The sequence below is a fragment of the Panthera leo genome, chromosome D4 (genome assembly GCF_018350215.1).
Source record: "Panthera leo isolate Ple1 chromosome D4, P.leo_Ple1_pat1.1, whole genome shotgun sequence".
In the NCBI taxonomy this organism is placed as follows: domain Eukaryota; kingdom Metazoa; phylum Chordata; class Mammalia; order Carnivora; family Felidae; genus Panthera; species Panthera leo.
Window position 1 is genome coordinate 24,760,961 of NC_056691.1, and position 13,641 is coordinate 24,774,601.

General features: G+C 40.2%; 1 protein-coding gene across 4 annotated transcripts in view; it reads right to left on the reverse strand.

The window, feature by feature from the left end:
• UBQLN1 (ubiquilin 1) overlaps nucleotides 1–12,680 on the reverse strand; it is a 76,450-nt gene extending 63,770 nt beyond the window's left edge. For 2 of the 4 annotated variants that reach the window (XM_042914155.1, XM_042914153.1), the window contains exon 1: nucleotides 12,258–12,676. In XM_042914155.1, the coding sequence (XP_042770089.1) occupies nucleotides 12,258–12,437 (180 nt within the window). In that variant the 5' untranslated portion in view covers nucleotides 12,438–12,676. Of the gene's footprint in view, nucleotides 1–12,257 lie in introns of all 4 variants that reach the window. The other 2 variants (XM_042914156.1, XM_042914154.1) reach the window with 2 other exon arrangements.
• Nucleotides 12,681–13,641: the final 961 nt, after the last annotated feature.

The window sequence follows — 13,641 nt, forward strand, 5'->3', positions numbered from 1 at the left end:
CACTTGTGCTCAGTCTCTGTCTCTCTCTCAAAAATAAACATTAAAAAAAAGAAGAAAAAAATAGCAATCTTGAAAATTGTCAAAGCTGTTTTAGACAGTCCACAGATATTATTCCTCTGCAGCAACATAAAACTTATGCAACAAATTATATAAAATGTTTCCATCTATCTAGGGAAGAATCTTAACCATAAAGGAAAGATTTTTGTAATTTCCTTTAGTTATTTCTAAACTAGATAGATATTCCTATTTTTGTCCTTAGGCCCACGTGGCAACCACTAACTCAAAATGAAAAATATATGCTAGAATAGGCCTCTAAGGATCCATATTTCCTGTAAGTTTCCTATTCTGTTCTTGCACTGACAACCTACAGTAATAACCAATGGGCCAAACAGTTGAAAACCTGAAGTACTAGACATTTTCCCAATAACCAGAAGAATCAAAATCAAATAAGTAATTTAAGTTAATGGTTTGAAATCAACCCAGCATGTACAAAACAGTCGGGAGCCACTTCTCTCAACATCATCCAAAGACAGATGTTATCGATTATCCAGCTAACCGAAGTTTACCCCTGTGTGATCACCAAAATCATTTTACATTCTACTGAGTATAATGAAACTTTTTGATAGTGCTGAGTTACTGCTGCATACATCAATTGCTGTTCTGCAATACAGTGACACTGTTCCAGATTCACTCTTAAGGTGTCCTGTATCTGCTTTTTTACCAGGCTGTCAGTTCTTAGCTTGACAGCATACCTCCTCTTCCCTCTAAATTTGCTATTTTTAAGGGGAGCAAGAGGCAAACAGGTAATCAAGAATTAGAAACCCATATAAAATAGAATGCTGAGATAATCTGAAATGAAAATGTATGCTTTAGTATATCAACTTTTATGAGAACAATCTCAGCTGTTCAGGGCCCACTTCACTTGATTCCCTGTTCTTGACTGACTGGAGGAAGAAAATCTCTCTCTCTCTCTCTCTCTCTCTCTCTCTCTCTCTCTCTCTCTCTCACACACACACACACACACACACACACACACACACACACACACACACACACACACACACTTGCAGTGAGGGGAGGGAACAAACTGGTAAGAAACAAAGAATGTTTTTGAAACATTTAGACCTGAATTCAAATCTTGGTTTTGCCACTTACAAGTTGTTACCTTGAGGACACTCTGACCTGAGGTTTCCTTATCAGTAAAATGGAGGTAATATTTATTCTGCAGGGTTGATGGGAGAATTAAGAGATATATGTAAAATGCCTGGGGGCAGAGTACTCACACACACACACACACACACACTCTACATTCTAACCCAATTATGTGAGTATAAACTGAATTATAACCATTTAAAATTAAGTTAATCTGATTTTAAGTTGGCTAAAAGAAAAACTATCATCCTTTACAAATATCCCACAATTGAACCTTGCCTTTTACTGGGGGGTGGGGGGGCAAGTAGAAACACTTTGCAACCTTTACAAAGAAACTCTGAATACTAAAACATACATATTAATTGTATTTCTTGCAGAACCACATATTAATAGCATTCAGCAAGAATTTTCTAAATAGTTATCTAATAATATACTGCATTCAAACACTTGCTATGTGTTTTCTAAGTCACCAAGTCTTGCAATCAGTTCCTCATTCAATATTGCTAAGATCTCTTGAAAAAACTCCATATTCAATAAATCATCTTATGTAATAGCTCATCCAGTTATCTCTCCAAATACCTGATGTCTGTCTGAGTAACCTTGTTAGTATTCTCATTAAAAAACATTGCATAAATCTTACACAAAGATGTCAAGTATGAGAAATAACGACACAGACAACTACATAGGAAAAGGGCACCTTCTTATAAAATTGAACACTCAGCCATAAATATTATGATACATTATCCATAAAATATACATAAAATATTTTTACATAAAATACATAAAATATTTTTAAGAGTCTCTATGATTTAAATCTGACAAAGAATAGCAAACTAAATGTTCGACTATTCACATGCTAGGATACTATTAAAGCTTCCTTCTACTGTAAAAAACTAAGACTCCATTCACTAGCAAACAAAAGGGTGAAGGAGGAATGAAACCAATACAAGTAGAGCATGTAACTCTAAGCCAGGTACTTTATACATATTATCTCATGAAACCCTCCAAACAATCTAGTGAGGCAAGTATTATATCACATGTTAAAAACGTTGCCAATGATGTGGATGGAACTGGAGGGTATTATGCTAAGTGAAATTAGTCAGAGAAAGACAAAAATCATATGACTTCACTCACATGAGGACTTTAAGAGACAAAACAGATGAGCATAAGGGAAGGGTAACAAAAATAATATAAAAACAGGGAGGGGGACAGAACAAAAGAGAGTCATAAATATGGAGAACAAACTGAGGGTTACTGGAGGGGTTGTGGGAGGGGGGATGGGCTAAATGGGTAAGGGGCATTAAGGAATCTACTGAAATCAGTGCTTCGCTATATACTAATTTGGATGTAAATTTTAAAAAATAAAAAATAAAGTTAAATAAAAAAAAAAAAAAAATGTTGCCAATGAGGCTCAAAGGTAAAAGCACCTTGCTCAAAGATCTCTCCAATTCCAGAGTCCATGTTCTCTCCAAACTGCAGACCACATTTCAATATACTTACATTAATATGCCAATATACATTCCCCCTTTCTCAAAATACTAACAAAACTTTATGAATAATAAATAAATAATAGTGGAATAAGTTCGTTCCACATATGCCAATATGGAAAGACCACAAACAAGTGAAGACAGTAAAGTGTGGGTAACGATCCATCTGCCTAACAAGAATAAATAGAATATTATATATGAGTACACAGATAAATACTTTTCTAGGCAGAATCTCCAAGAGTTTAAAAGCTATGAAATTTTTTACCAAATCCATTACACCCAAGTCTAGAATCTATAGCAGCTGCTTAACCAGTAAGTAAGTAAACCAAGCAGTCTATGTTGTCATATCTAGAAGACATCAAACTAGCTCATAATAGCAAAATCTACCTGGAAAAAACAGAGTTCTGATCTTCTAGGGTAATGAAAATATTCTGCAAATCAAAGGAACACACATATACACATTATCATACCTATAATGAATGGAACGTTCTGTATGCTAACCCAAAACTTTTTGCATCAAACAGATTTACAGATGATATCAACTTTAGTCCCTAAAAAAATTCCAATCCGAATTTAATGAAAAATATTTTTAAATAGTGGAAGCTGTTCTCACAGAAAAAACTGAAATAATGCCATTAGACATTTAATTACACTAAAAATAAACATCACGTTTTTGTAAACAAATCACAGTTAAAAATATCCTCAAATAAGTACAAAATATTGCAAATAAATCTTTAAAACACTATTTGCTCACTCAATAAATACCAGTATTACTCAGTATGTGCCAAGCACCATGGGATTAGGAGGTAAGCAAGACAGCCCCTACCCCTGCAAATTCAGTATGGGGTAGGGAGGATAAAGTCCATATAATCACAAAATGGTATCACAAATAATTGGTAAGTTTGATTGGTAAGTCCAATCAAACTCTGATAAACTGGTAAATCCAATCAAACTCTGATAAACATTTAAATAAATTTTAATCATTGTATTGTACACCTGAAACTAATAATATGTTAACTAAACTGTATAATAACTAACTGGAATTTAAATAAAACCTTTTTAAAATATAAATAAGTAAACTTTAAGGCTCTAAATCCAGCCAGAGAAAAGTCAAGGCAGCCTGGAGTAGTGGTTAGGTGTGAGCTCCAAAGTTAGTCACTGGGTTTGAATCTAGGCTCCACTATTTAATAGGTAAATGAATTTGATCACATCAACCTGAGTCTGTTTCTTCATTTAAAAAAAAGGGGGAGGGGGTAAATAATACTTTCATCATAAAGTTGTGAAACTTGGGGCTCCTGCGTGGCTCAGTGGGTTAAGAGCCTGACTTTTGATTTCAGCTCAGGTCACAATCTCACAGTTCGTGATATGAAGGCCCATATCGGGCTCCAAACTGACACTTCAGAGCCTGATTGGGATCCCGTCTTTCTGCCCCTCCCCTGCTCGGGTGTGCACAGGCACCTGTACTCTCTCTCAAAATAAATAAATCAACATTTAAAAAATAAATAAAATAAAGTTGTGAAACTTAAAAAAAAAAAAAGGTACTGTATTACACCTTGATAAGCCTAGAATACTAGCTATTATGTTACTATCATTAGCAGCATTGTTAAAGGCCCAGAGAGGCAAAGAGCTAGTGAGTGATATTTGGGGTAAGAAAGACATACAGATGGCTGAAATGCAGTGAATAATAGAGAAGAGATTGGCAGGGAGCAAAACATGAAGACTCTATTAGCTGTGCTATGTGATTCAGAAGTCTCTAGCCACATGTGGCTAGTCCAAATTGAGATGTGCTGTAAGTATAAAATACACACCAAATTTTGAAGACTTAGTATGAAAAAAAGGTAAAATATCTCATTTTTAAAGTCTATTTACATGTTGAAATGATATTTAGGATACACTGGATTAAACAAAACATATTATTAAAATTACAATACCCAAAAGGTAGACCAATGCAAGTGTCCATCAACTGATGAATGGATACACAAAACGTGGCAAGTACATACAATACAGTGTTATTCAGCCTTAAAAAGGAAGGAAATTCTAACATCTGCTACAACAGTGATGAAACTTGAGGATTTTATACAAAGTGAAATAAGTCTTAAAAGGACAAATACTTATGATTCCACTTTTATGACATACCTAGAGTAGTCAAATTCAGAGACAGAAAGTAGGATGCTTGTTGCCAGGGGCTGGTGGGAGGGGAATGAGTAGTTATTGTTGAATAATATAAAGTTATTGTTTAATAAATAAGGTACAGTTTTGCAAGATGAAAAGAATTCTGTAGACGGATGGTGGTAATGGTTGTACAAAAATGTCACTGAATTACACACTTAAAAATGGTTGAGTGTATTTAAGGGGTGCCTGGGTGGCTCAGTCGGTTGAGCATCCAACTTCACCTCAAGTCATGATCTCATGGCTCATGAGTTTGAGCCCCACGTTGGGCTCTGAGCTCAGAGCCTGGAGCCTGCTTCCCATTCAGTGTCTCATTCTTCTCTCTGCCCCTCCCCCACACATAGGGGCGCGCGCTCTCTCTCCCTTCCTCCCTTAAAAATGAACGTTAAGAAAACCTATTTAAAAAATGGTTAAGTGTATTTTAACCACAATAAAAAAAATTTTCACTGTTCTTTTAAGTGACTATGAAAAATTTAAGTTACATGAGGCTTACATTAAATTTCTACTGAACAACACTATACGTAAGCCATGGTAAAATTTTCTAGTGAGAAAGGTTTTGAGCACTAATGTGACAAGATCTAGAACATTAAGCCCTAATGCCTTAAGGCAGAAGTCAGCAAACTTTCTGTAGAGGGCTAGAGAATAAATATTTTCAGTTCTGTGGATCATATGGTCACTCTGAAAGCAATCATTAATAATAATATAAGTAAATGGACATGAAGGCCCAGTATAGTTGCGCCTCCAATTATATATAGAGATACCTTAAAGCACCATATAGACACCTTAAGGCAGGTATCCATATAACTTAAGGTTATCTATCCACTGTAATCAATAGCTCCTACCAGCTCAGACTGCTAAGTTTTCAGGAATTTTGAGAGCCAGTTTTAATGTTGGTAGCTTACTTTCTGACAGGGTAAGAGTATTTACACCGTGATAATCAGCAAACACTACAATTCAGTGCTGACTTTCCTGAAGAAGTGGCTGACAAACATTTACCAGCACACCACTGACTGTATTAACTTCTTTCCTATGCATTTAAAATTGTATTACTTATGAACAATCTTTGAGAAAAATGGATAATCACACGACAGTCATTCTGTGTTCTGTGGTTCAGATGGAGATGATCAGCTGAGAAAAGCTATTCTAGAAGAATTACGTTCCAGCAACCAGAAACAAGTGGAACATTCTGAAGCACTCAAGAGTTGTGCTTGGAAAGTGGTAACCTAAGAGAAGAGCAGTTTAAGACAAAGCTGTGAGAAGGGCAGGAAGCCATGAGGTTATGTATATACTGCACCCAATAAAGGCTCAATAACTGGCAGCTATTATTAAATACCTATTATTGTGCATAATGGTCTAGATTCATTTGTAAACAAATATTTACTGAGCCCAAACTATGTGCTAGGCTTTGATAACAATGATGAACAATCACACATTTGTCTTTAGTTTTAGTTTTAGAAACAAGCATTAATCAAATAATCACATAAATACTAAATTTTGATGAATTACGACCAAAAAACAGAGTGCTGTGAAAAAATACAACAGGGAATACCAATCTAGTCTAGATAATCAAGGATACTTCTCTGAGAAAGTGATCTTTGCATGGAAATTAAGGGATGAGTGGGAAGAGGCAGAGTAGGAGGCATTCCAGGTAGCAAGAACAAACTGCAAAGTCCTGAGGCAGGGAAAAAATGTAACACGGTCAAGGAACTAAAAAGTCGGTATGACAAGAGTCAAGCTACCAAGGAGGAAAGAACACATCAGAATGGAGAGGTAGGTAGAACTCAGATGTTGCTGACAACTGTGGAAGAGAAAAATCCCCACCTGACCATTTCCTACCAACTCTGGGTCAATGAAGAGTATAAGACCAGGGGTGTGCTCTCCTGGCAGGAGAGCACATAGGGCCTCAAGGCCATGTTATGAAAGTCTAAGATCAATGGGGAGCTATAAGTTTCAAGTAGAGGGTAACATGATCTGATTAAAGTTTTTTTCAGAGGCTGCTGTAGGAGTGAATGAATGTCTGGGAGGGAGCAGCCAGAGAAGTGGGGAGACTCACCAACAAGCTACTGTAAGTTTCTAGGCAAGAGGAAATGACAACTTAGTGGAGTCAATCCTCAATGTTGTAAGTACCTATTTAATCTATTAGATGCTCTCCTTCTAACAATTTTTGGTTTAGGATATACCACTTTGTAAATGTGAAACCTGAGTTTTTGTTTATGCAGGTTATATCTACTGATGTTTGCTATATTAAAAATTAAAACTGAGGCATCTTTAAATATTCATTTAAAAATAATAAATTCATTACATGTCAATATAAATAACATTCTTATAAAAAGTAACTCTATTTCCCCAGTGTGAAGAGTAGCATAGTTTTAAATTTTTGCAGATTACTTTAGTCTCATAACAGAAGACAACTGGATTTTCACATCTGTTGCAATATCCCACATCTTACAGCTTCTGAAAAAGTGTTGTTGATTTTTGAGAGAATTAGAGTGAGAAATACAAATAACAGAAATCTTATGAAAACAGTTTTGATCTCATGATCCTCTTAGAAGGGTACTGGGGACCCCCCCAGACCACACTGAGAACTGCTGTTTGCGCAATAGGAAGCCAAGTAATCACGATGAGATACCACTTCACAGCCAACTAGGATGGTGATAATCAAAGACAGACAATAACAAATGTTACAGGGAATGGAATCCTCATGCATAGCTGGTGGAAATATAAAATGGTACGGCCACTTTGGAAAATAGTTTGGCAGTTCCTCAAAAGTTAAACATAGAGCTACAACATGACCCAGCAGTTCCACTCATAGGTACACATTCAACAAAAACAGATGTCCACACAAAACCTTCTGAGTTATTCACAGAGCATTATTTAGAATGGTCAAAAAGAACAACCCAAATGTTCATTAACTGATGAATGGAGAAATAAAATGTGATATATGCCCACAAAGTGGAATATTATTCAGCAATAAAAAGGGAGAACTAATAAATGCTTTAACATGAAGGAACCTTGAAAACATTAAGTGATAGAAGCCAGGCACAGGTTTTCAAAATCTGCTGTATTTTAACACTTCCAGCACATTCCAAAACAGTTCAACCATATTTTAAGCATTCAACAGCCAGATGGGCTGGTAGTACCAAAGTGGAGAGCACAGTTCTGGACCCATCATAAAGTATAATGTTCAATGTTTATAATAATGACCCTGATACACTGCAATTTCCCTTAGCAAGATAAGGCTCAATTATATGCAATACAATATTTATGTTACACTGATAGTTTTCTAAAAGTTTCAAGTGATGAAAAAAATTAACTTTATTTTGCGAGAGAGAGAGAGAGCACGCATGCAGCCGCATGTGAGCAGGGTAAGGTCAGAGACAGGAAGAGAGAGAATTCCAAGCAGGCTCTGCGCTGTCAGTGCAGAGCCCAATGCGGGGCTCGATCTCATGAACCGTGAAATCACAACCTAAGCCAAAATCAAGAGTCAGACGCTTAACCACTGAGCCACCCGCGTGCCCTGAAAATGTTTTCTAAAACTTGAATATAGGCTGCCTGAATATTTCAGGTAACTGTATTTCACCATCTCACACTACAACCTAGAGGGCTTACAGAATCCCAGAACAAGCTAGTTAGATGTTCCCTGGAAGCCCCTGTCCATTCTCTGCACTAATTTTAATGACTCATTCACACACACACACACACGTGCGTGCGCCCCCGACCCCCATTCTGGACTTCATCTCACTTGTTGACATTTGGAGGTCCTCCAACTATTTCCCATAGCAGAAAACGAATAATTAATAGAAAAATAATCTCATACACAGGGACTTTGTGCCACTATACACTTTAACTATTTTTTTTATCTACTTATGTAAACCCCTATTAACAAAACCACCTTGAAACACACAGGTAAGTTCACATTCTAACTACCTTTAGTTAGAAATTTAAACATTACTCAATTGACTGCTCGCTGAAAAGTAAATGTCCCTTTAATTTTAAAAAAGTGTTGTTATCAACCCCAAACAAGTAATATTAAATACCAACTGTATTAAGGTATCCTGTTTCTGCCTGTTGGTTATACACACTCAAACAGAACCTGAGGGTAAAACAGGAAAATTAGTTACTACCTGACAACATATTTTACAACTGACCCAGAAAGCTTAGTTTTATCCAATTATTAGAACATTCATATAAATACCATTTCAGCATAATGTACTAACAGAATTTACATTACACAGAAACACTTACTGAAAAAGATTCCAAATTGTAGAATACGGAATTTGCCTGACAGAAAACCTATGCCTTCAATGCTCTCCTTTTAGAATTCTATCTTTATCTCTAAGATTAAATTTTTCAGTTTGAAATATTTCCCAATTTTTTACTGAACATGGAATCTTAGTATCATCAAATATATTTTAATGACAAATTTTAATCTGTAACATATAGTTTAAATCTATTAAACCCTCTAAGAAAAATTTAAGGTACAAAATGACATACTTTATTGTGCTTCAAGTAGAATTTTACAAATCATCTGAAAACTGCTTTTCTTATACTCACATATTTTCTTGTGTTTTCCTTAACACATATAGTTAGACCCCACAAGACAGTTTAACTTGTCTTCAGGTTCTTGATGCAGTGTCACGTGTTTTTTATCATGTTTTCTGCTTCAATATAAAGCATTTTTCAGAATAAAAATTCCACTGCCATCAGAGTAAGTTGCTTTGGAAAAGCTTTAATTTTATCAAAATTTTACTTTGGTGACAGAATAGAAAAATTAAAATTTCCACAGAATTTGGAGCACCTGGGTGGCTCAGTAGGTTAAGCATCTGACTTGGGTTCAGATCATGATCTCATGGCTCGGGAGTTCAAGCCACACGTCAGGCTCTGTGCTGACAGCTGAGCCTGGAGCCCACTTCAGATTCTCTGTCTCCCTCTCTCTCTGCCCCTCCCCTGCTCATGGCTCTTTCTCTCTGTCCTTCAAAATAAATAAACATTAAAAAAAAATTTTTTTAATAAATAATAAAATATCCACAGAATTTAAAATTCTAACTTCACCGTCACAAGATGTAAAAACAATCCTACAGACAGAACATCATCAAAAGACTTAAATGATTTTTTCTATTTATAAAATACTGATTTTTTTTCTTAGCTTATACAATAAAATGCTGAAAGCAGGTAGGAAGGTAGAAACCTGAACTAGGAATCCTAGAAAGAAGACCCCAGGGCTTCAAGAGATAATATGGCTACACACACACTAGAAAAGCTAAAATGGGGGCGCCTGGGTGGCGCAGTCGGTTGGGCGTCCGGCTTCAGCCAGGTCACGATCTCGCGGTCTGTGAGTTTGAGCCCCGCGTCAGGCTCTGGGCTGATGGCTCGGAGCCTGGAGCCTGTTCCCGATTCTGTGTCTCCCTCTCTCTCTGCCCCTCCCCTGTTCATGCTCTGTCTCTCTCTGTCCCAAAAATGAATAAAAAATGTTGAAAAAAAATTAAAAAAAAAAAAAAAAAAAAGAAAAGCTAAAATGAAAAAGACTGACACTATCAAATGCTGGCAGGGATGTGGAGCAACAGGAACTCCCAAGCACCTTTGGTGGAACTGTAAGTTGATAGAAGCTCTTTTTAAAAACATGGCTGCTTATAAATCTAAAGCTACAACTATCCTATCACCCAGTCATTCCACTTCTAAGTATTTTACAAGAGAAAACGCATCTGTCCAACAACAACAAAAGTTGTACATGGGTGTTCACAGCAACCCACCACAAGTAACCCAGGTAGTCCTCAACAAGAGACTGCAGAAATTATGATGTATTCATACAGTGGAAAACAAAGCAATAAAAAGAAATTGAAAGCACACACAAGAATTAATCTCAAAACATTATGCTGACTGAAAAAATCTTCTGTGAAGTTGCAGAACAGGGAAAACTAATGGCAAAAAAAAATCAAAACAGTGGTGGATGGAGGGGAGTGACTGAAGGGACTGGCAAAGAGCAAGAAGGAAATTTCTAGTCAATTATAAAGTTCTACATCTTGAGAATTATAAAGTTCTACAGCTTTGAATGACACAGGTGTATGTATGTGTGAAAAGCATTTAATGATATTTGCAACTTACTCTGAAATGCATCCAAAAAATAAAAGTGACTATTAAATGATTAGTTGTGTGATAGAGCAAATACAGCAAAGTGTCAACTGCAGGTGACGAACATCAGGAATGTTCACTGTACAATTCTTTCAACTTTCCTGTATGTTGGAAAATACAAAAATGTTAAGGGAAATTTTTATAGAATACAAAAAAAAAAAAAAAAGGTGATTCAGAGTAGGTGATAAAAGTTTCTCACTTGATGACACAGTCTATTTACTGCTTTACAAAACACACCACCTTTCAGAACTATATAAACCAATATCCCAATCGTTCACTGGGGGGTAGGGGAGGGGACTTATAGGTACATTTCAGGAACTGGTTCCTCAGAACCTGTTCACATTATCTGAGATGATCAGGGATCCGTTCGACAATTATGGGAAATACTCTGAGATGTATATTCAACAAAAAGCTAAAACGAATTTGTTGAATTCTTCAAGATTCTTAATTAAACAGCAAAGTTTGTATACCTGAACAGATTTTACGTAGTAAGTCATTTGGTGATATTCTCTATTAACTCCAATTTTGTTCTTTTATTCGATTGTAACTGCTAGTATCTGCAAAACGTGGCTATCATCCCTCTAAAAGCAAACAAAAACCTTCCCAACGACTAGCACCTAAGGGATGATAGATAAATATACTAAAAAGAAAACAGCAAGTCATCAATGAAAGTCATCCACCTTTCTCCTCAAACCTAGTACTATTAAGATGTGAGACTGAAAGCGATTTCTACGTCACGGTTAATTTTTTTCTTGAAGATTGAAAGGTAGCAATTGCAGCAATCAAAACGCAAAACTAAAGGTACACGTGCTCCCCACCCCAAAATCTGCCTAAACCCGCAGGCAGGTAAAACAATGAGCACTCCACCCCCCCCCCTTTTTTTTTTTTTTTAATTCATGAGACAAAACCGCAGAGGAGGCTAGAGCGAACCCTCGCCCTAGCCCAGCCTCCACCCCGCCCGGAGCCCGGCGGTGGTCCCTTTCCTTTGTGAGGAGCCGGAGGGAGGCGGCGGGGGGCGGGGAGCTGGGGGAGGAGGCTGGTGGTCGGCGGACGCTGGAGCAGGAGGAGGGCGCGGAGGGAAGCGGCGTCGGCGCGTCCCACAAACAGGCCGCGGGGCCCCGCCACAAGCCTCTGCGGTGTCCCAAGAAGCACACCCAGACACTTGGGTGTGATCTAATTCGGGAAGACACCCGCGAGAGGGGCCGAGCGCACCTCGGGGGGACGATCCCTTCCCAGGCCCTTCCGAAACCGTCTCCTCCCGCCGCGGGCGGAGGTCCTGTCGCCACCCCCACCCGGGCCCGAGGCCAGGGCGGCCCTCACCTGCTGGACGGAGCTATTCTCGGGCACGGCGAACTCCTCCTTCTCCTTCGGGGTCTTCACGGTGACTTTCATGATCTTGGGCTCCGCGGAGGCAGCGGCCGCGGGGGCGCCGGCACCTTCGGCCGCGGCGGCGCTGTCCTGGGAGCTCGGAGGGCCGCCGCTTTCACCACTCTCGGCCATGGCGGCGGCGGCGGTGACTCAGGCGCGCAGGAGGGAGCGGGCGAGCGAGGGGGAGCCAGCAGACGGCAGAGCCGGCCGGCCCGGGCAGTGGAGAATGCTGGGCACGCCGCCTCAGTGACAACGGGTGCAGGGCCGCCCTGGCAGGCGAGGGGCCGCGGAGCTCGGTGTAGGCTCCGGCGCAGGCCCGGGTCGGGCGCTCGGCAGCCGCCGTGTGTTCAGACGCCGCTCGGTCGCAGCGACATCCGCAGCCGCCGCCGCTCTTCCTCCTCCCCGCCCCTCCCCCCACGTCCCTCGGCCGGCGCCGCGCGGGGCACGCCGGGTAACTCAGCTGGCGGCGTCGCCGAGTCATGCCCGGCCGGCCCTCCTTCCAGCTCCGGCTGCTTTACTTTCCCTCTCCCGCTCCATTGCTCAGACGGTGGGCGCAGCCAGAATGGAGGACTAAAAGCAAATTGGGGTGGGGGAAGTCAGTTCTTTCATTTCATTCCCTTCGCCAAAAAAATTAGGTAGGGGGTTCTGGGAAGCACTGTAACGGCGCGCTGTGATGACCTCACGACTAGCGAAATTACTAGAAAGGGGGCTCGACCACTGGGCGCTGTAGCCGCAGGTGCGCCTGCGCGCTGGTGGTCCAGGTCGTGTCCCCCGCCCCCTTCATACCCCGCGGTGGCCGTGCCCAGCCCCTCCCCGCGGCGTCACGCTCGCCTCACCAGTGCGCGCTGCCGGTACCTCGACGGGTGGGGAGTGAAAATGCAGGCGAGGTGTGCTGTTACTTCACATCTTTCCATTTGCCTACTTGTAGGATTTAAAATGCTTGATCTTACTGCCCCGTGCGCGGGAGTTGGAAGCTGAGTTAATGGAAGAACGAGCCTCTTCATAACGAAAGGGAAAAGGGAGTAGAAGCCGTAGCCACCCTGCGCAATCCTGCGGAGTCATTGCTCCACCGCCAGGGCGTCCCGCCCTCGGGTCAGCCCGGTTTGGTCTGGCGATCAGGCCACCTCTGTTGACAGTGGCCTCTCCTGACAGCCCTGCGCGAGCGCCCCAAATTCTCTGTAAACACCAGCCCTCAAAAGATACGGGACAGAAACAGGATGGTGCCCCCGGACTGCCCACCCAACTGGGGCAGTTTAATGTAGCCGAGATGTTCAATTTATAGTCTGTCAAATTAGATTAACTGCTGCAGTTCCGACTCTGGTTGTCAGTAATAGCA